This window comes from Erithacus rubecula, assembly GCF_903797595.1.
Source record: "Erithacus rubecula genome assembly, chromosome: 6".
Taxonomy (NCBI): Eukaryota; Metazoa; Chordata; class Aves; order Passeriformes; family Muscicapidae; genus Erithacus; species Erithacus rubecula.
In genome coordinates this window covers 58,986,830-59,008,334 of record NC_136688.1, presented here as the reverse complement: position 1 = coordinate 59,008,334, position 21,505 = coordinate 58,986,830, and the positions used below count along the sequence as shown (strand labels likewise).

The 21,505-nt window shown below is 53.0% G+C and overlaps 1 protein-coding gene across 1 annotated transcript; it reads right to left on the bottom strand.

Moving 5' to 3' along the window:
* Positions 1–16,093: 16,093 nt before the first annotated feature.
* VCPKMT (valosin containing protein lysine methyltransferase) lies at positions 16,094–19,933 on the bottom strand. Its single transcript, XM_079307882.1, has 6 exons — positions 19,681–19,933; positions 19,453–19,563; positions 18,937–19,009; positions 17,965–18,084; positions 16,899–17,003; positions 16,094–16,308 (listed from the first exon to the last, which is right to left on the bottom strand). Exons 1-6 carry the CDS (start codon positions 19,890–19,892, stop codon positions 16,294–16,296), a joined length of 636 nt encoding a protein of 211 aa, XP_079164008.1. The 5' UTR covers positions 19,893–19,933; the 3' UTR covers positions 16,094–16,293.
* Between the last annotated feature and the right edge of the window lie 1,572 nt (positions 19,934–21,505).

Genomic DNA, 21,505 nt, shown 5'->3' with positions numbered 1-21,505 from the left:
CCTGGAAGTGTCCAAGGCCAGGCTGGACAGGGCTTGGAGCAGCCTGGGACAGTGGGAGGTGTCCCTGCCCAGGACACTGGATGAATTTGCAGGTCCCTGCTTGAACCATTCTGGGATTTTATGACTCTGTGAACTCCTAAAGTTATCCCCATGCTTGTGCCTAGAATGGATTCCTTGTTTGATTTTCCACTGGCTTCATCCTGAAGTTTCTGATGGAGCAGGAGGGGAGGTTTCCTCTCTCCTCATTGCAAGGCATGAAAACCTGTGGAAAGCTGCAGCAAGTGCTGCATTGCATCCAATGACTGTCCAGCTGTTTTATGAGAATGCACTTTTGTTTCACATTTTGGGGGGAAAAGGGGAAAACCTCAAGTAGCCTTTGTAGTTACAAGAGAGTAGGACAAGGGGTGGGCTGACTGGGAGACCTCAGAAGCAAGGGAAGCAATTTCCCAGGATAATCCTGGATTTTTGAGAAGACCACATCACTTTTTTTGTGGCTGAGCTCCAGCAATTCTCATCTCACGAGGGTCCATCAGAGGAAGGCACCTGCCTGGGTCATCACTGCAGGGGACAGAGAGGAGCAGAGGGAAGCACCCAGTGCCAGTCCAGCCCCAAAATACCTCAGCCATTCCTGGGGAAGGAAGTCATTCCACAAAGGCTGGGAGTTCCAGGCTGTGCCATGCCTGGTGCTGACAGCTCCTAACTGGAGCAAGCAGCACTGCTGGCTTGCTGTGCTTGCTCCAAGAGAGACTTTGCACTTTGTGGGTGGAATGTGGGACTGCAAAGTCCCTGTGCTGTTGATATTTGTTATTTTTGCCCTGAGGAGCTCTGTACATTTTCCCCTAGGAAGCAGGGGGCTCCTGTGGAGCCTGTGGCTGGGGACTTCCCACCACCGTGCACCACTGGAGTGGGATGCAGTTATCCCATTAGCTCAACATCTGCCTGGATGCCTTTCCCCACAGGGGCTGGATTAAGCTGGAACTGACCCAGCTCTCCAGGAAGCTTTTCCTATCACATTCCTGTGGCTTCCAGGCTGCTGCCCTGGCTGTAACCAACCCCAGCACCCACCTCAAACTGCTGAGAGGGAGCTCTGGCAGGCCAGCAGGGAGTTGGCTTTACCTTTGCCTCCAAAGAATGTCTGTTCAGTGTTCAAATTCCACCCTGTATATTCTGGAGCCACTCATCTATCTTTTCAATATAACGAGTTTTTTGGGCTGTGATGACTCAGAATGGACCGGGTTTCACATCAGCACTGAAAACAGAAGCATTTGGGTGGGGAGGTGAGGGGCAGCAGCAGGACAGACACTGCTGGTGTGCTGGGAGGCTCCTTGCTGCCTGACACAAAGGTTTGGGATGAGTTTCCCTGGCATCTGCTCACTGCAAGGAGAGCCAAGCTCAGCAAGGGCCGGTGTGAAGCTGCTGCCTTGTGGAAGGAGCTGAATTGCTGCCAACGAGCTGTCCCTAGATCTCTGGCTCATCTTACAACCTTGGGCTCGTTAATGAATCCGAAGTCCTCCAGCCCTTGCCTCCAAACATTCTGAGTATGTGGCATTTGAGAGCTAGGGTCACCATCCAGGCTGGGCTCTGGGTGCTGGCCATGCTCCTGCTGCTCTCCTGCAGCTCTGCTTTGGATCTGCTCCTGGCCACGCTGGCTGCTCCAGCCTCTTTAGGGGGGGCTTGGAATAGTGCAGGGAGCAGGGCAGAGGTGTGTTCTCCTTTAAGGAACCCTGCCTGCAATCTCAGGATCTCAGCTCCTGCTGTACCTGTTTGGCTGATGCCTCTCTGAGAAATCCTGCTCTGCGTTTTCCCCTGGATGTGAGGTTACACTTTTAACCACAGCTCCAAAACTTCCCAGCTTTTCATTGCATCCTGGCCATTATGATGATTTTTGGAGAGGGATACATCTCCCCACCAGGATGAGCTGCACCTTTCCCACCTTGTTTGAAGTTCCCTGTGAGTTTCCCTGACCCAAAGTCTCCAGGTCAAAGCCTGGAGCCTCCTGCTCTAATGCCACACTTGCATTTTCCCTCCTCACCATCCCAGTGTCCCCCCAGCCCTGCTCTGCCATGGGGGAGAAGGGGCTCCACAGCTCCTCCTTCCCCTCTCCAGGCTCTCCAGCTCCCGGAAACTCTCCCAGTAGTGAAACTGGTTGATCACGTTGACACTGGAGGAGTGCTGGCATCCCAGAGGGATCCGTGGATTGACTGGTTCCGGTGTTTGCCAAGCCTGATGCATTATTCAGCACCTTTCAGGCCTTCGGAAAGCTAAAGCTTCCCAACAGTTGAGGGTTTATGAATTGACATCTCTCCATGCAGCTTCCTCCTCTCTTGGATTGCCAATTAACCGCGGGCAATTAAACAGCAGATCCAGGTGGGGAGTGTTTTGCCGCCGGTTCCGCAGGCTGCAGAGGAGGCTCGGGGCACCCGCAGCTTCTTCCCGGGCTCTGTCCCCCCTCCAGCATCCGCCCCTGGGAATGCAGGTGCTATTTAAGGTATGGGATCTGTGTGTTTAACATCTGCCAACTCCCCGCCATTCCCAGGTTGCCAAAAATGTTGGCGGCGGCAGCGGGGAAGGCTCCGGGACACGGCAGCTCCGGAGCAGCCCGTTCCCAAACCTGCAGTTCAGGCCGGAGCACCTGCAGAAGGCAGATAGGGAGGGACAGGTGACTCACGGAGATCAAATATCCTGCCTGGTGAGCAGCGATGGCTCAACACACCAAGGGCACTCACAGCCGGCTCCGGCATTCCTGCTTTTCTTTTGCCTCCAGCTGGAGAGGAAAACTGGGAAAGGCAGAAGCCGTGGTAGCTGGGATGGCCCTGGGGGAGGCAGGGGTGGAGGGTGAAGGGACAAGAGGACAGAGAGGCAGTGCCTGGGAGAGGCTCGTTCTTCCTCGAACACGTTTGCATCCATCGGTCCCGATGGCAAAGCGCGGGTCGCCGCATCCTTTCCCTCGCCGCAATCCCGCCGCTGACTCGGTGCCAGCGCAAGGCGCTTGCGGGGCCATCAGGTCCGAGACAACGATTTTCCATCTTCTCTGACTGTTCGAGGCACTGCAGAGTTGTCAGAGCCTGTTCCCCGTTTTGGAAACATAATTGGAATTATGCAAATCCCGGTGCGGCACCGGTGAGTGAGTGACGGGCTCCTGGCCCGGGCTTGCGCTGCTGGAGCACGGAAGACAAAAGCGGCACAGCTCGGCGCCTTCCTGCCCCAACACCCGCGCTTGGTCACGATGGTGTTCCCAAAATCCCTGATGTTCGGGGGCTGGAGCTGTTTTGGGGATGCTGAGCTCCCCACATGGAGGTTCCTCCCAATGGAGGTTCTGTTTGATGGGAGCAGAGTGGGATGTGGAACACAAGGCTTGAGGGATTGGAGACTCTGTGAGGGTTGGGACTCTGCTGCCCTCCAGACACGGGGATGGAGCCTGGATCCGGCTGCGGTTCCCACCTGGAATGTGCTCGGGGCATTTTCTGGCCTGGGAGCGAGGTCGCTGTGGGGATCGGTGCTCTCGGACACTCCGTGACCCCGCCGTGCCCGTGGGAGCGGTCCCGACACGGTTCGGGCTCCTGGGAGGGGCTCGGACTCACGGACAGGCGCCCGTGCTGCACCAAGTCCTCCCGCAGGCAGAACTGCGAGAGGAAAGAGGGATTTTGCCAAAATGACAGCACTTCCCCCTCCACACACACCCATCTCAGCCTTTCCATCCGCGCGTCCCGCAGCAGTTCCTCTTTTAGCACCACGTCTCCTAAAAAAAAAAAAAAAAAAAAAAAAAAAAAAAAAAAAAAAAAAAAGTGTTGACTGCAGCTTTTCTGGAGGCTGCAGCGCTCCCGCCCCGGTGGCTGCGCTGCTCTTCCCAGCCTCCTTCCCGCTGCGGTTCCTGGGCTCAAGGCAATCTTTTCCGGTCTGATCGCATGGCCAAGGAATGTACGTGCACATACAGCGTGTCTGGAGTCTGTTAATGCCAGCAGCGAGGATTTGGGAGCAGCAGAGAGGGAAAAGTGATGCCCAAGTTGCTGCTTCCCCGCGTCTCTTTGGATTTGGGATGTCGATACGGCTGCCCCGTCCCCGACCTCGGCGTGGGTGTGTGGCAGCGATTTCTGTGTCTCCACGGTCAATAAGGGCTTGGCCAAGTGGAACAAAAATATTCAATCCTGTTAGTTTGGAAGGTAATCCCAGCTAATAAAAAAAAAAAAAAAAAAAAGCCCAGTGATCCAGCGTGGCCAACTAGCGCATCATCAGCTCTCCCCCAGGGATGCTGCAGAGGGGGATGAGGGTAATTAACAAAGCAATTAATGCATGATAGGAAACTGCTTCCCAAACACACAAGGAAATCCAGACTCCAGCTGTGCTGGCATTGCTTGTGCTGGCAAAGGCCTTGTCAGTGCAGGATGGGGGATGCACGTGGAGTGTTGGGTCACAGGATCTGTTACCCAGGAGAAGCAGCAGCTTGGGGATTTGGCATCTTCCAGCAGGTTCAAAACCTCCCCATGAGCTCTGGGGGACCTGTGCTGTCCCCTCAAAATAAATCTGGAAAAGGCCAACTGGAACAGGAGGACCAGCAGCTCTTCCCAGCTGCCAGGGCTGGGTGATCCAGGGCTGGAGCTCCCTAAGCATCTTTCCAGGCCAGCTGCTTTGTCAGCTTGGAGCTCTTGGAAAGAAGAATGGGATGATGTTTCTGCAGCAGAGCCAACATCCAACACACACAGCTTGGCTGCACTCCGTGCTTGGGGCTGTGCTCAGGCCCAGAGCTGGATGGAAATGCCTTTAAATGTGGATCTACATTGGATCTAAATCTATTTCTGTGCTGGGGGGTGAGCTCAGGGAAAGGGGGAAAAAACCCAAAGACTGCTACTGGATCCAATTGCAAAGATATATATATCTTTTATATATATATATAAATAGAAAGTTTTATCTCTATTTATGTTGAATGAATCCTAGGTTTTATGGATCAGATAAACCTGATGGCTCCACACACATAGAATCCCAGAATGGTTTGGTTTTGAAGGGATTTTAAAGCTCATCAGTTCCAACTCCCTGCCATGGGCAGGGACACCTTCCACTATCCCAGTCCTGTCCAACCTGGTCTTGGACACCTCCAGGGATCCAGGGGCAGCCACAGCTTCTCTGGGCTTCCAGGGACTCATGGCAAGGAAAAAAAAAAAAGGCTCTGATGTGGCTCTGAGTGCTGCCATGTGATTTTTTTTGGGCAGACACACCATCCTCTCTTGGTTTGTGGGAGACTCAGGATCTGGATCTGGGCATTCCTGCCCTTTCTTTACATGAGTGTGAAGCCTTGGGAGCACCTCCCCATCTCCCAGCCGTGTCTTCCTGGCACCAACTCCTCTCTTCCCAAAATATCCCCTTCACAAAGCTCTCACAGCCCAGGCTGCCCCAACAGCATTCTCAGGGCGTTGCCTGTGGGCCTTCCCACTGAATTATATATAACACTTGGTTTGGGGTGGGATTTTTGGGAAGGAAATCTGTTGCCAAGCAATGGAGCTGTGGCCCGGCTCTCTCCTCCCAAACTGAGACTTAGAAGTGTGTGTAAAATATCTGAGACATCTCAAGTGGGGTTGCAGGAGGCTGGATCACGGGAATGTGGTGGAAAAGCTGCTGCTGGGATTGGGAGAAGGTTTTCCTTTCATTTTCCAGAGCCAAAGCAGCAAGTGGAAAGTTGTTTGAACCCAGAGGCAACAAGAGATATAGGGGATCGTGAGAAATCCTCCAAGGGTCCTGTGGGGAGTTCTCCCCATGGATTTATACCCTGGACTTGTCCTGGACAGCCTGTATAAAAAAAACTTGGGTTTTCTCCCCCAAAGGAAAGTGGCATCAGCCCCAGCACAGAGATGTTGGAGGGTCAATCTCAGCACCACAAAATGGGGCACGAATTTCAGCACCCATTTGCTAATCCATGGCACCACAGTGGGTGTGGATGACCCAGAGGATCAAGACTGACCCACATCCCCCAGCTGGGGGCTGGCAGTGCCCACTGGCCTCGCTGGGAAAGCTCATCCTGACTCATCCTGATGCCAACCAGCATCACCCAGCCCCAGGTGGGAGCCCCTGTTCTGCCCCAGACCCAGAGCAGCCCCACAGGAAGGTTTCAGCTGACAGCAATCCAGAGGGATGCAAAGTTTTCCTGATGTTTCCCCCAGCTGTTCAGCTTGGGAGGGAAATCCCACCGGCGTGCTTTCCTCATTATCCACTGTCACATTTTCCAGGCACAGCCTCGGTGTGCCAGGCACTGATTTGCATCACCAGATCACAAGGATGTGACCTAATTAAATTTCAGCTCTTTTCAATATGATTTTCATACTCACACAGGGGTTTTTTTGTTTTTTTTTTCTTGGACCTGTGGAACCAGCTGTCTTGGCAGGGATGTTTCAGGCTTGGAATGGAAGTGGAGAAAACATTTAATTTCCCACTGGGAGTGGCTGTGGAGGCAAGCTCTGGGGTCTCTCCAAAGCCTCTCTCTGCTCCCAAAGTTTGATTCACAAGAGTGAATTGTGTAAATTTTTTAGGGCAGATTTTTTTATTATTATTTATGCAGAGGGGAATATGTTACTCCCACACCTCTTCCCAGATGGATTTAGGTCACATTGAAAAGAGGGGTGGGAGAACCTGAAGTGAACCACATCCCTCCTGGAACAAACCTTCCCAGGGCTCAGCACTGGGTCTTACAAAATTCCTCCAGGTCCCACCAAACCCCCTCAGCACAAGGCAAACCCAACCATTCCATGCACCCAGACCTCCCCAGTCTTAATCCCAAAAAATTATTTTGACTCTTAATTTTCCCTGGGAATGACCTGTTCACCAGTGAGGGCAGCACAGGAGGGTATCCTGGCTGGATTTTTGGCTGAATGAGCAGAATCCCCTGTGTTTTCCTGTTGCTATGGCAAAGGGGAGAGCTGGGATTTTTGTGCATGGGTTGGTAAATCTGGCCCGTTCTGCACGGCTGATTTGCCCTCCAATTAATTAAGGGCATTCTTCACTTCCCCTCACAATTAACATAAAGAAAACCCAATTAACTCCTGCACGGTGGACGCTGAGCACCGCCTTGGGCAGTGTGAAACCTCCCTGCTCTCCTGCAGGAAAAATCCAAAGATTGTCAGGCTGACCACAGACCCCACAGCAGAGCCCAGAGCCCGTGGTGGTGCCATCCCTATGGAATCACCCTGAGTGAATCTCATCCTTGGCTTTGCCAGACCTGCTGGTATTGCCTGTGAGCTGGGAATTGGGGTGGGAAAGGAGATTTGAGTGGAAAAAAAATTTCTGTCCATCTTCAGGCAGGTTGGGGCTTCTTCCCACATCTCCTGGGCTGTGATGGTCACTTTGCTGAGAGCTGGAGCAAAGTAGGTACAAAGAGCACTTCTGATCCCTTGGTCACTCATCCTCTTTTTATAGCTGAAGCCATGAGTATGGGAGCAGCCTGGAAGCAGAGTTTGGGAGCAGAGACTGGGAGCAACCTGGGAGCAGAGACTGGGAACAGAGTCTGGGAGCAGAGTCTGGGAGCAGAGTTGGGGACCAGAGTTTGGGAGCAGAGTCTGGGTGAGTAGAGTTTGGGAGCAGAGTTTGGGAGCAGAGTCTGGGTGAGCAGAGTTTGGGAGCAGAGTTTGGGAGCAGAGTTTGGGAGCAGAGTCTGGGAGCAGATTCTGGGAGCAGAGTTGGGGACCAGAGTTTGGGAGCAGAGTCTGGGTGAGTAGAGTTTGGGAGCAGAGTTTGGGAGCAGAGTCTGGGTGAGCAGAGTTTGGGAGCAGAGTTTGGGAGCAGAGTCTGGGTGAGTAGAGTTTGGGAGCAGAGTTTGGGAGCAGAGTCTGGGTGAGTAGAGTTTGGGAGCAGAGTTGGGGAGCAGAGTTTGGGAGCAGAGTTTGGGAGCAGAGTCTGGGTGAGTAGAGTTTGGGAGCAGAGTTGGGGAGCAGAGTTTGGGAGCAGAGTCTGGGAGCAGAGTCTGGGTGAGCAGAGTTTGGGAGCAGAGTCTGGGTGAGCAGAGTTTGGGAGCAGAGTTTGGGAGCAGAGTTTGGGAGCAGAGTCTGGGTGAGCAGAGTTTGGGAGCAGAGTCTGGGAGCAGAGTTTGGGAGCAGAGTTTGGGAGCAGAGTCTGGGTGAGCAGAGTTTGGGAGCAGAGTTTGGGAGCAGAGTCTGGGTGAGTAGAGTTTGGGAGCAGAGTTTGGGAGCAGAGTTTGGGAGCAGAGTCTGGGTGAGCAGAGTCTGGGTGAGCAGAGTTTGGGAGCAGAGTTTGGGAGCAGAGTTTGGGAGCAGAGTCTCTCTGTCCCTGGCACCCACGCCCCGTGGCCGCGCCCGTAATCCTGCCATGAGGTGCTGCAGGTATTTCCTGCTCCTGGACTGCTCTGACTTGCCCTGCCCGGAGCAGGTCCCGGCTCTCCCGGATGGATTTGGGTCCTGCAGATCAGTGTGGACAGAGCTGTGATCTCTGCAGTCTCCCGAAATAAATATGGGAGGAGGGAGAGGATGGCAGTGCCATGTCAGGATAAAGGGTGAGCAGTGACACGGTCTGAGCTGCCTCACCAAGTCCTTGGATTTACCCCCGGGATTTGCCTCTGCAATTCCCACACTGTTGAATTTGGCTCACCCAGGGGATGCCTGGTCTCTGAGCATGGAGGTGACTTGGTGACTTCCAGCTACGTCACTTTCTCACCTCCATTGGCTTCTGAATTTTGGTTTGGTTGGATAAACCCAGTCTGGCTGCTTTATCAGCTCCAGATGACCTGGAGCCCTAGAGCAGATCCAGTGTCCTCCCCAAACTGGGAATGGCCAAAAATCCCAAGTGTTGGCACCACCACGCTCTCTTTTTTTCACTAGTTCACTTTCTAGGTGTTTGTGTGGTGCATTGGGCAAACCCTGGCTTTGGATGCAGCCTCTTTCCCACAAAGGCACCTGGAGCATCCTTCACTGCCAGCACCGAGCTCCGAGCCCGAGCAGAGCGGGTTTGTCCACGAGGGGACAGTCCCACGACCCCCACCCCACCCAGGGCCACCCAGGGCGCTGGGACAAAGCGACCGCCCCAGCCACGGTTACACCGACCGCAATTCCTGAACATCCAACCCCGACCGCGACACCCAGCCCTGCCCTCGGCCCCTGCCAATAATCCTCGGGGACAAAAGACCCCGAGGGCAGCTCCCGCCCCCGCCCCTAATTCCGCCCCTCCGCCCTAATCCCCGGCCCTTCTGTCGCAGCGGCCAAATCCAATTAACCGTGCAAGGATCGCGCTCCACCGGCGCTCAAACGAAACCACCGGAGCCTCGGGACGGGCAATGGTGGGGGGTGGAGGAGCCATCCCTGCCTTGAGTGGGGTTTATCCCAAAAAAAGACCTTCTGAGGGCAGGGAGTTGTGTCTGTGAGGGAGGGGAGGTGGTCTGGGACTGTCACTCTGCTCTGCGGTGGTGACTCTTTTTTCCCAGTTAGTTTGGTTGTGGTACCAGCTTCCAAAGCCCCACTCCAAACACCCGCGTGGGTCCCACTCAGCCTCCAAAACAAAATATCCACTTGCTCAGGGTTTGCCATGAGGCTCTGAGGTTGGAGAGGAAGATGTTCTGGTCCCCCTCCAACCTGGCACAGAGGAGGGCTGGGGATTGGAAGGATGTTCTCCAACCTGGCCACACTCCCAAGCATCCCAAGTTTTTTTTCCCATGATTTTGTTTGCCAGAAGAAAACAAGACTCAGCACGGAGGTAACACAAATTCAGGATGGTCCCAGTGAACCCCCCACCAGGACCAGAGTGCTGCCAAAGAAAAGCACAACGGTTTGGATTTGCAGCTTTTGCCAGGGATTGGGATATGAAATCAGATAATTTTGGGATGGTGAAGTTCCTGGGATTGAAAGGAGGAGGGGGCAAGGGGAACTGGAGGGTGCAAAGGCAGCAGAACAGTGAGGAAGAGCTTTGGTGGGGGACATGGAGACGTGTCAGGGAAATGCTGCTTTTCCAGGCACAGGTTGGGTAAAAGGTGAATAAATGATGGTTGGCCCAGGAGCTGCAGAAGGACCAGGCTGTGCCTTAAATGAGGAGGAGAAACAGAGGCTGAGCCCAAGGGGATGAGGTCCAACCAGCCAGGGGATGGCTGCAGGCAGCACATTGACCACTGGAGCTGCTCCCAGACCTGAGCTAATGTTTAGCTTTGGACTTTGCCAAGTTGTCCAAGGGGCAAGGGAGGAGGAGGAGGAGGAGGAGGGCGGGTGGCCCAAGGGGGGTGGAGGGTGGCTGTGAGCTGGGCCAGTGCCCAGGGCTGTGACTCCTGCACGAGCTCTGGCTCAGAGGGAGCCACTTCTGGGTGTGGATTCTGCTGGTTTGGTCCTGGTTCAGCAGGACATTCCCTGACAAGGCCTTGCTGAGCTCCTCCATCTAGCTCAGCTCTTGCTGGTGTATTTTATTCCCAACACATCAGGCTCCAGATGCATTTGCAAGGACACTGAGGGGACTCTGCTGTGGACAGGGTGAGCAGCCTGGTGGCATCACTGACAAGGCTGCAAACCCATCCCCAGCTCTGGCCCAGGGCTGAGCACCTCCCATTGGCCTGGATAACCCACCCTGGCAGGTGCCTCATCTCTATTTAAACCCCCCTCTCCTGGGATGTAATTAAGGACGTGTCTATTAATTGCTGTGTCACATCAGCACGGATTGTCCCTACCACCACTGGAGCTCCTGGGCAGCTCCCACTGGACACTGCCACGTGTCTCCTCTCCATCCCCATCACCTCCACCCTGCAGCATCCCAAACCTTCCCATTTTCAGTTCCACCTTCCCAGGCAATTTTGCACAGCAACATTCTCCAATCCCAGATTATTCTAATGACACTGTGGAAGAGCTATAAATAGGAGAAAGGCATTTTCTGCCTCTCCCCCACCAGCCACTGCAGGGAGGCACCAGCAGTGGGAGCCTCGGAGGTGTTTGCAGGGAGCGTTTGGAGAGTATCACACCTCCCCTTCCCCTTCCCAGCCCTGGATCTTTAAATATCTGGCCCAAATCCACACAAGCCTGTAGCTGCTTAACTCCTTCCTTGCACTCAAATCCAAAGGAAATTGGGCACCTGGATGGGATGGAGGACAGGGAGTGGTTGGTGGGAAACACTGCAAAGTGTGCCAAACCTGCAGGAGTGACTCAGCCATGTGTGGGTGGGGGATCCTCTTGGCTTCCCTGGGGACCTCCTGGCTCCAGTGGGAACATGCCAGCTCCAGTGGGATTCACAGAGCCCACCTGTCCCATCCCACTTGACTTCCTGTCCTGCCAGGGCTCTTGGATGTCTCAGGGTCCTGCAAGTGCTAGAAAATGCTGTGGGAAGCAACATCTGAATCCACGCTGCTCTCCCTAAAATGCACCTCCAAAAAAAGTGATGTACTCACCCCAAAATCGTGCACTACCCAAAAAAGTGATGCCAAATCCCAAAATCAGCCATGCTGGATTTAGCACCTGAACAGGCTCAGCAGGGTGAAGCAGCAGCCTGGGGGAAGCTGTTCTAGATGATTTCTGGGTTTTTGTTGTTGTTGTTGTTGTTGTTTTTAATGGAAGGCATCTTATGGGATCCTGCACTCTGGATTTGTGAATCCACAGAGAAGTGTGGACAATATTCCTCCACATAACCCTGCTAACCCCCAGAGCCCACCAGGCATCATTTGGGTCAGGCTGGCACTGCTGGGCTGGGCAGGGGGAGCAAAACCCACAGAAACTGGCACCAACTTCATGCACAGCTTCAGCCTGGACTCCCAGAGCCTGCACTGGGAATGGCTCCCTGCACCACCCAGGGCTTGAACCCGCCCAGAGGAGCAGCCAGGGAGACACCCAGCCCCAGCACAGACACTGCTTGTCCTCTTGGGACGCGGAGATCCAACCCGGAGGGGGATTTTGAAGCCGCAAGGATTCAGGGCAGGATTGTGCTGATGCTGAGCTGCAGGCGGGACGGGCAGAGCGGGAGGAGAAGCGGCGCTCGCTGCCCCACGGGGGAACGGGAGCGCCGGGATTGCACTGGAGCGAGCAGAGAGCGATGAGTCAGAGCCTTCGGGCACAATGGGAAGCGCGGGCTCAGCAGCGCCGGGACACGCAGCGACAGCGACAGCGACATGCCGGGATGGCCTTGAGGCTGCCAGCGCTGCATCACCCTGAGCGAACCGGAGCAGAAGGAAAAACGTGCCTTTCTCCAGCCTGGTGGCAGGAGAGGAAGGAATTGGGTGGATTCATGGCAGCGTGCACGGAGAGGGCTCTGCCACGCGTCCTCCCTCCTGCTGCCAGCGGGACCGCGCTGTCCTGCACTTGCCACTGCTGCTGGCAGGGCACCAGCGAGCACAGCCCAGCCTGGCTGCTTCCCCAGGCACCCCCACTTCCCTCCTGCCCACTGCTGCCTTCTCACTTCTGCTGCCTTTCCCTTGTTGGATAGATTCCCTTTTTTTAAAATTTTTTATAACCCCCCCCCAGAGAGCAAATCCAGGAGCACAAGAGCAATAAAGAAACAGCCACACCAAAGCAGGAGCCTGGTTTCACCTCCTGATCTGAGTCACCCCAACAAGCCCTCAGCTGCTCCCACATTCCTCATGGGAGCTGGTGAGGGCAGGAATAATTGGCACAGGATAATTGCAGGGCTGAAGATGGAGGTGCTGCCCGGGCACGAGGTCCCACAGCTCACTGGGATGGGAAAAACCTCCCACAGCAAACCCAGGGTGGACTCAGGCATCCATCCCACAGGGGAATTTGGCAAACATCTTCCAATAATATCTTCACAGGTCAAAATAGTCTGACAGAATTTCAGCCACCGCTTTCTCTGCTCATTGTTATCTTTCTTCCACTGCACATGGGATGGTGGCTGGAGAAGCTGATCCTCAGAAGACACTAAATCACCCTGGAGGTCCTGCTCACTCCCTGGGGCTCAGACACCACAGCTCTGGCTGCTCAGGGGTGCAGGAACAGGAGCTCCAGGGCCTCTGTGCAGCACAAACCTCATGGTTTGCATGGCCTCAGAAAAAAAACACCTTTCTTTTTTTGTTTCAGGATGTGAAAGGAGACCACAAGACCGTGGTCCCACGGCTTCCCCAGCTCAGGATGACAGGACACTGCAGCAGAAACAAGCAGATCTAAGTGACACCTCTTCAGGGGAAAGGGTGGGAGCCACATCCACACCACCACTGCCACCAGAGTGTCCCCAGCCCCCAGGTCAGGCTGCTAAAACACCTGGGGTTTGAAATGATGAGATCCCTGAATGGTTTGGGGCGGAAGGGACCTCAAAGCTCATCTTGTTCTACTCCTTGCCATGGGCAGGGACACATTCCACCATCCCAAACTGCTCCAAGCCCCATAACAACCTGGCCTTGGACACTTCCAGGGATCCAGGGGCAGCCACAGCTTCTCTGGGCACCCTGTGCCAGGGCCTCTCTACCCTCACAGCCAAAAATTTCTCCCTGATATCCATTCCCATGGGGTGGGGGGCAGGTGCAGCAGGGATGGGGCAGCCCTTGGATGTGACCTGCTGCCACTGAGCTGGTGAGTGACTGTCACCCTGCCATTGTCACTGTGCTGTTTGCTCCTTGGCTGGGGCTCAGGAAGTGGCACAACAGCAGCAGCAGCCACAGAACCAACCCAAGGCACCGTTTAACAGAGCTGTTTGCCCATGGCCCAGGAGCCCACTGCAGCTGGGGGTGCAAAACCACAGGAATAAAAACCCTTTTCCTTAATGCTGCAGGCAAGAAGTGTCCTTTTCTAAGAGGAGAATCTGTTTGTCCAGGACTACATGGCATGGAAAATGATTACACAGCTGGGGAGGACACTTTCCCAGGCAAAGCCAGCAGCCCTGAGGGATGTGTGGGAGCAGCTCCTGGCTTCACACAGTCCCAGGGGCTCTGCAGCAGCACCAGGAATCACTCATGGATGGCCAGATCTGGACACCAGCACTCTTTCTGACAGCTACCCTGTATCTCCTGCTTGTCCTGGAAAAGGGAAAAACACCCATGGAGCATCATGTGTGCTGCAGTTTGTGACTGATGCCATGACAAGAAGCCATCAGTGATTGATGTGGCGGGTGCTGAGCTGGCATTGCACACTGTGCAACTGGCACAGCCAGCAGTGAGCAGCCAGCACAGCCCCAGAGGCACCATGGCATGGTGGCACTGCCACTGCTGTCACCAGCAGGACCCTCCAGGGCTGACCCAGCACAGGAGCACCACAGGTCTCCCTGGAAAACCACGTGTGACCTCCACACCCACAGCCCACACAGTTTCCCATGGCTTGAGCTGGTGTTGAAACCACGCCAGGAAATTATCCACAGTTTAAGCATGACTTCAGGCAAACACCTCAAACTCCCAAATGTCTCTGCCTGTGACACCAAACTGGCTCCCACAGCAGCAGCACAGGGAGGTTTCTGCTCCCTCGTGAGGATGCAACCCAGTCTCAGCAAGGTGGGGCACAGGGTGGGTTCCCAGCTGGGATGTGGTGGATTTGGGGCTGCTGGTTCCCAGCACAGGCAGCCTGGAGGCAGAGCCCAGGGATGAGCTCTCTTAAAGGACAGCTGGGACAGATTTGGGCTGGCATGGCAGGAGGGACTGCCAGGGATAGGAGCTCTCCAGATCACCTGCTGGGCCAGAGGCCAAACAGCCTGGCTGTCACAGCCAGACTTCTCCAACTTTAATTGGCACCCAAACACTCTCTAAGGAATCAGGACAAATCCAACTGGGACAAAGAGGACAGGTGAGAGAACAGAGGCTGGCAAGAAGCAGGATCACCAGCTCCCTTGTATCCCATTTCCCATGAGGGCTCCTCACCAGCCTCTCCACACATGCTGGAGCTGAGCCCCAGTAGGATCCCATCCCCCTTCCCCAAAGCCCTTTTTTCTCCCCAAAAAGCAGCTGTTTCACGGGGTGGCTCTGGGGACAGGCAGCCCCTCCCTGCTGCCCTGGTTAGCAGTGGTTTCCTCCCCACAGCTGCAGAGCAGCAGCAGCAGCAGTTGGGTTTTACATCCCCCTGTCAGGTGGTGACGCAGGGGGTGACAGGACCCAGCCCCTCCCACGAGGTCCCTGTCACCCAGGGACAGTCACACCCTGAGCAATGCAGGCCCAAAGCTGAGGGCACAGCAGAGCAGCAGGGAAGAAAAAGCACAACTTCCTTTTTCTTCTGAAGAAGAGATCTGAGCCCTGTGCAAAAGGAAGTGCTGATACCACATGTCCTGTAGATAAAAGTTATTCCATCAGCTCCAAACCCTTGGGAAAGGCTGCTCTGCTCCCATCTGCATCATCCCACCACCAAGCCAGCACGTCCCAGTGTGACACCATCCCTTTGTGCTTTGGGACATCATCCCCACCACTGCTGGGACTTGGGGATCTTTTCCTCATTTTTCTGGAATAAGAGCTTCCACCGGGAAGCCAGGTTGGTGCAACATTCCAGTAAATCCTTTCCTGCAGGCCACTGGGTAATTAAGGAGCTCTTTTCATAACAAGGTAACAAATAACACGTGTGGTTTGACAAATTAGGTTCTCGTGTTCGCTAATCGCACTCGGCAAGCCAGGACAGTGTTTTAGGATGTGCGAAGTTTGTGAGGAATTCTCTTACTGGGGATAAAGGGAGGCATGAAAAAACTCCTGGGAGCCTGCAAATGAAGCTCTTCCCAACCCACCAGATTTTTAAACAACTCAGCCACAGTAACTCGTGCCTCTGTCACAGACCCAACTTCCACAGCTGCAAAGTGAGAATTCCTGCAAATTCCTACTCTAAGCCACCACTGTGCTCCAAGAGGCAGAAACACCGACAGCCACAAGAATAACCTGAAGGTGTCAAACTTGAACACTGTGGATCTTTGCACCAGAAAAGCACGGGTGAAAACAGAAGGCAGAATAATTTTGCACAGGCGAGTTTTATCTGTGCAGCAACCACCACCAGCTCCTGGAACGAGCCTCCCAGTGCTCTGGGAATGACACAAGAACCACAGGATGAATGAACAACCCATCACCATCTGAAAACCATCTCCCAAAGCGCCCAAGTTTTATTGAGTGGAGCCGCTCCCAGTTTTCCCTCTGGGCGGTTCCAGCGCGGCGCCCTCGGCTCGGCAGCGCCGCCCCCGCCCCATCCCAACCCCATCCCCGCCCCATCCCAAACTCATCCCCGCTCCATCCCAACCCCATCCCCGCCTCATCCCAACCCCATCCCCGCGCACGGCCAGCCCACAGCGGTGCTGCTGTCAGACACCCCGGCTGCCAGCGAGAAGCTGCTCGGTGCAGGTGAGTCACAACCACACTGCAGACAGTCCCTCTGCGGTGTTATCCCATCCCCTCTTCTCCAGAGCTCTGCCCGGGGACAGATCCTGTGCTCAAAGATCTCACGATGGGCAATTCTGTTGAGAGATTGTCACAAAGATGATGGATTTTTTTTGCTGAGCCTGCACGTTGTGTCACCACAATATGCAAAGTATTTTCTTCACACTTCATCAGTTAACCCCAAAATGATCAAAGCAATCCTGGCAGCTGCTGAGTATCACATCCAGAGCCTGGTTTTGGGGAGAGGGTGGCACAGCAGAGCCCACAGTGCCAAAAGCAGCAATGGGCATTTTATTTTTATTACTTTGGTGCCTCCAAACTCCAGTTTGATGATCTCACCCCACCATCACATGGAAGCAGGAGAAGTGTGAAGCTCAAAGGTATTACTGAAGAGGAAGGCTGGCACCTGGAGCACCAGGCTGGGGAAGAAAGCAGCTCCTCTGTACAGCAGGGATCAGGGATTTTTAGGGCTGTTGTTCCACAGGGTCCTGAATTTCAGAGTCACACCAGAGCTCCACACTGTGCCAAGGGAACAGCAGCTCTGGGAATTCCTGGCAGCATGAACCATGCCTGGTGCCATGAACCATTCCAGTGGAAGGGGGAGCAATGAGATGAGCTGCAAGGTGCCTTCCCAGGAGCCCAAAGCAGCCTGGGCTCTGGGACCTACCATGTGTTTCCTGTGGATGCTGACGATGTGGATGTCTGCGCTCCGGTACTCCTCGTCGTGCCTGGCCAGGGGAATTCTCTCCAGCTCAAAGTCCTGCTGAAGCAGCTGTTCCACAAAGAACCCTTCCACAAAGGCTCCACAACCATTCCAGACATTTCCTCCCCAGTGCAGCATTCCACCTTCAACTGAACTGCTCCAGCACTAACTCAAAGCTACAGACACCTGCAGTACTGCAGAAAAATCTATCTGAGCCTGGGGTAAAACACTTCTGGAGGGATTTAAAAGATGTGTGGATATGGCACTTGGGTAGTGGTGACCTTGGCAGTGCTTGGGGGATGGATTTGATGGTCTCAGAGGACTTTTCCAACCTAAATGATTCTGTCAATCCATGATGTTGCTTCAATCCCTGAAATGCTAAGCAAAACCACAGCACCTGCCTGTCTGCCAACCTTCTCAACTGAAAGGGAGAGGAAAAAAAACAACCCAGTCTAAAATCCCCCAGCATCAGCTCTGGGACATGCTCAGATTGCCTGGGTTAAATCTGGAAATAAAAAGGAAATAAAAAAAAAAAAAAAAAAAGGCAGCCAGAAACAGCAACAGCTGTTGTGTTTATTTATGAGCTCAGCAGAGCTCACAGCCCTCCTCACTGCCAGGGCCCCACAAAAGTGTGAAGCACTAATTATCAAACAGGTGCTTTGATTGACATGTACCAATCCCCTGGAATTCTCAGCCTTTCCCTCTTTTTGCAATATTATAGTTATTGTATATAATCCTGCACAAGAGCTGCTTCTCAACAGCCACCACAGGTGCAAGTTAAACCTGCACTGACCATCACCCCCTCACAAGTGTTCCCTGTGTTGTTTTTCCTCACCTGCACATAAGATACAGCTGGAATATTCAATTAAAACACCTACTAATGGGCTCTGATTAAAAAAAAAAAAGAATTTTTTTTCAGAATCACCTCTATCACTCAAGACAGAGTTCTGAGCTCCTGAGCAAAACTTTGTATTTTCCCTCTGCTTACAATAGAACAGCCTAAAAGAAAATGTGCTTAAAAACCACTTACTTCAAAGTATTTTCTCTCAATTTCAGGGTTCTTCCCCATAGTTCTCTGTTCATAGCAGCACAGGACACAAGTGTCAGGGCCTGTCAGGTCCTTCAGGGTTTTCAGCAAGGGCTCCAAGGACTGCCCAGAAAAGGTTAAACGTTTCCCACGTGGATTTCAAGTTCATTTCACTGGTTATGATACCCTCTAAAGTCTTCACCCAAGAGAGAACCTCCCAGTTTTGCTTTCCAGGGAGTTATTTTTAGTGCTTTAACTGGGACAAGAAGAACATGGGGGGAAAGCTGGGAAGCAGAGGAGAAAGGGGGACTCACAGGAGAGGAGTTTTCCAGACTGACCAAGAACACTGAACTGGAATCCAAGCCAGAAACATCCCACACTGCTGAGTGGGCACTTCCTCGAGGCACACAACAATGAGTATTCCTCAGTGTGTCTCAAAAGTGAGAGTTTTCTCAATTATTCCTGGAGGATGGCTCAGATCCAGACCACAATGGAGGGAAATGGGACCATCAGGCAGGGATTTGATGCCAGGGGCTGGTAAAGCCATTGGAAGGGCACTGGGACATGGGGTTTTTTCAGGTTATTTCCCTTTTCCTGCAGCTGCCCTCATCTCTCCCTGCACATCCCACAGAGCTCCAGCTGAGGACATCAGGCAGACTACAACAAGCACTCAGCTGTAGCAGGATTTCTCCTCTTGCCTTCCCAAGAAAAGCATGAGGAGAATTCAAACAGTATAGGGGAGGGAGGCACAATTCAATTTGAGGTTTTTAACATAAAAACAGTCTCTGGTTCTATGTCAAATGGCCTTACATCTATCAAAAATGCCTTTTCCAGTCTTGTTCTATGTATTTATATAAACCACAGGGACTATAACATGAGCACAATATTTATCTGAACACTTCTAATACTAAAAACCATGATCCCACCCCTTCCCAAGAAACCTTTCTGTAGGGGTTCAGCAAAGTCCTCATTTACCTCCTCATAGTAAATGCAATCAGCCATGAGTATATAATCAGGGGGAGGCTGAAATTCTGTTACATCTTCACCCCTAAAAAAGAACAAACAAACAAACAAACAACAAAAAGTGAAAACAAGTCTTAGTGATAACACATACTAAAGGACTGAGCATAAAGTTAACTTCTGTGTTCTCAGATTGAGTTTGCCTCTCACAGCAGTGTTTTGAAGTTGTTTAGCAATTTAACAAAGCTGGTGAAGAATCCCAGAATGGTTTGGGTTGGAAAAGATCTTAAAGATCATCCTGTTCCCCTCCTGCCATGGCAGGGACACCTTCCACTGTTCCCAGTCCTGCCCAGCCTGGCCTTGGGCACTGCCAGGGATCCAGGGGCAGCCACAACAAATCTGGGAATTCCATCCCAGCCCCTCCCAGCCAGGAATTGCCAATTCCCAACATGTAAACCGAGTATTTTTCAACCCGAACCCAGAATCGCCGTTAAAGCTGAACAGAGACATTAAATAAAGGCTCATACAAACCATTTCAGTACCTTGGCTCGGACGGAGCCTGTGACCAGGTGCTTGTTATTCTCGATATTAACCAACAACAGCTCCTGCAGCTCCTCCAGGTCTGTGACCGTCACGTTCGCCCTGGAACACACAGGGAATAACGCAGGGGACACTGAGCACAGCATAAAAACACAAGGTTTAAAAGGATGGAAAGGGTGTGAGGGATAAGAACAGCGGCGGGCAGGGGATCCCGCTCACCCCAGCGTGGCTGCCATGATGCCGACGGCGCCGGTGCCCGCGCCCAGCTCCAGGACGTGGCGGCGGGCGAAGGGGAAAGCGCCGGTCTCCAGGAACTTGGCGAGCACCAGCGCAGCGTCCCACACCACGCAGCCCACGCCGCCGGCCGCCCTCTGCTCCAGGCGCAGCGCGGGCCCGGCGCGCCGCTCCAGCTCCCGCACGAACCCCGCCATGGCCGCGGCTCTGCGGCGGCGCGGCCCCGCCCGCTGCAAATGGCGGGAGCGCGCTGAGGGGACGGCGCTGCCCGCCCGCTGCAAATGGCGGGAGCGCGCTGAGGGAACGGCGCGGCCCCGCCCGCTGCAAATGGCGGGAGCGCGCTGAGGGGACGGCGCTGCCCCGCCCGCTGCAAATGGCGGGAGCGCGCTGAGGGGACGGCGCGGCCCCGCCCGCTGCAAATGGCGGGAGCGCGCTGAGGGGACGGCGCGGCCCCGCCCGCTGCAAATGGCGGGAGCGCGCTGAGGGAACGGCGCGGCCCCGCCCGCTGGAAATGGCGGGAGCGCGCTGAGGGAACGGCGCGGCCCCGCCCGCTGGAAATGGCGGGAGCGCGCTGAGGGGACAGGCTGCGATCCGCGGGCATGGAGGCTGTTCCTGCCCGAATTATTCCAGGATTCTGCCAACCGTGTCCAGCCGCGATGATTCCAGCGTTACCCTGCCGAAATTAGTCCAGGATTCCGCCAGCCATGTCCGTGAGGGAGCGCGGAGCCCTCAGGATCCTCCCTCATCCTTCTTACAAACCGCCCTCACACTTTATAAAAGGTATTAAACCTACCAAACTTATTAAACTTACAAAAAGTCTTAACGAACCTGCAAAAAAAGGCCTTAATAAACTTACAAAAGGTCTTAAAAAACCTACAAAAAAAAAAAAAATCCTAATAACCTTACAAAAGGTTTTAACGAATGTACAAGAAAAGGTATTACTAAACTTACAAAAAAGTTTTAATAAGCCTACAAAAGTCTAAAAAAGTCTGCAAAAAAGGTCTTAATAAACGTGCAAAAAGGCTTTAATAAACTTTAAAACGGTCTTAATAAATGTACAAAAAGGTCTTTATAAACCGACGAAAAAGGTCTCCGCGTGAAAAAGGTTTTAATAAACCTACAGAAAAGCTTACAAAAAGGTCTAACAAACCTACAAAAAGGTTTTAATAAACTCACACCAAAGGTTTTAATCCAGCAACTGAGTTGATTTTGCACTGACATTTTGAAATGCAAAGGTTTTAGATTTTTTCCCCGCTTGGATATGGGAAGAGGTTTTTTTTATTATTATTTTATTTCTTTATTTCTTTTAGAGCAATGCAAAGCCTCATGTCAGCAGATTCCCCTTGAGGTGAGGCTCATCTTCCTTGGAAAATCTTGAGGGAATTGCCTTTTCCCACACAAGCCAACTTCAAACCCAAAATTCACATTTTTTGCCCCTCCAGCAGTTTTATTTTTTGTTGTTTTTTTACCTACCTCTCTAATTATGAAGTAACTGAAATGTTATTTATTGCTCTCTTGAACCACGCTGGTGGGAATCTCACTGCCTTTGACCACTTTCCATGGCCATGTCATATTTTACTGTGGAAAATTCAAAATGGTTCTGGCATAAGCTCTTCTACAGGAAGGCATAAAGCTGACATCTGTAGATTCTAAAATGTGGGAGAGAATTTTTTCCTCTTCAACAAAATATTATTCCTTATTATAACTGCTGGTGGGGATTTCAAAAGAATCAATGCAAAGAATCTGCAAAAAAAAAAAAAGACACTTTTTCAAGTCATCCTCAATTTCCTACTTGCACTCCCAGTTTTTT

What these genes read in the sequence shown, in the direction of transcription:
- VCPKMT (XM_079307882.1), bottom strand. Translation starts at nt 19,892, where the DNA reads ATGGCGGGGTTCGTGCGGGAGCTGGAGCGGCGCGCCGGGCCCGCGCTG. An exon ending in ATTGCATTTACTATGAGGAG is followed by an intron (nt 18,085 to 18,936) that starts GTAAATGAGGAC and finishes TTTTCTGGGCAG; the next exon opens with TCCTTGGAGCCCTTGCTGAA. An exon ending in TTGAGAGAAAATACTTTGAA is followed by an intron (nt 17,004 to 17,964) that starts GTAAGTGGTTTT and finishes TTTGTGGAACAG; the next exon opens with CTGCTTCAGCAGGACTTTGA.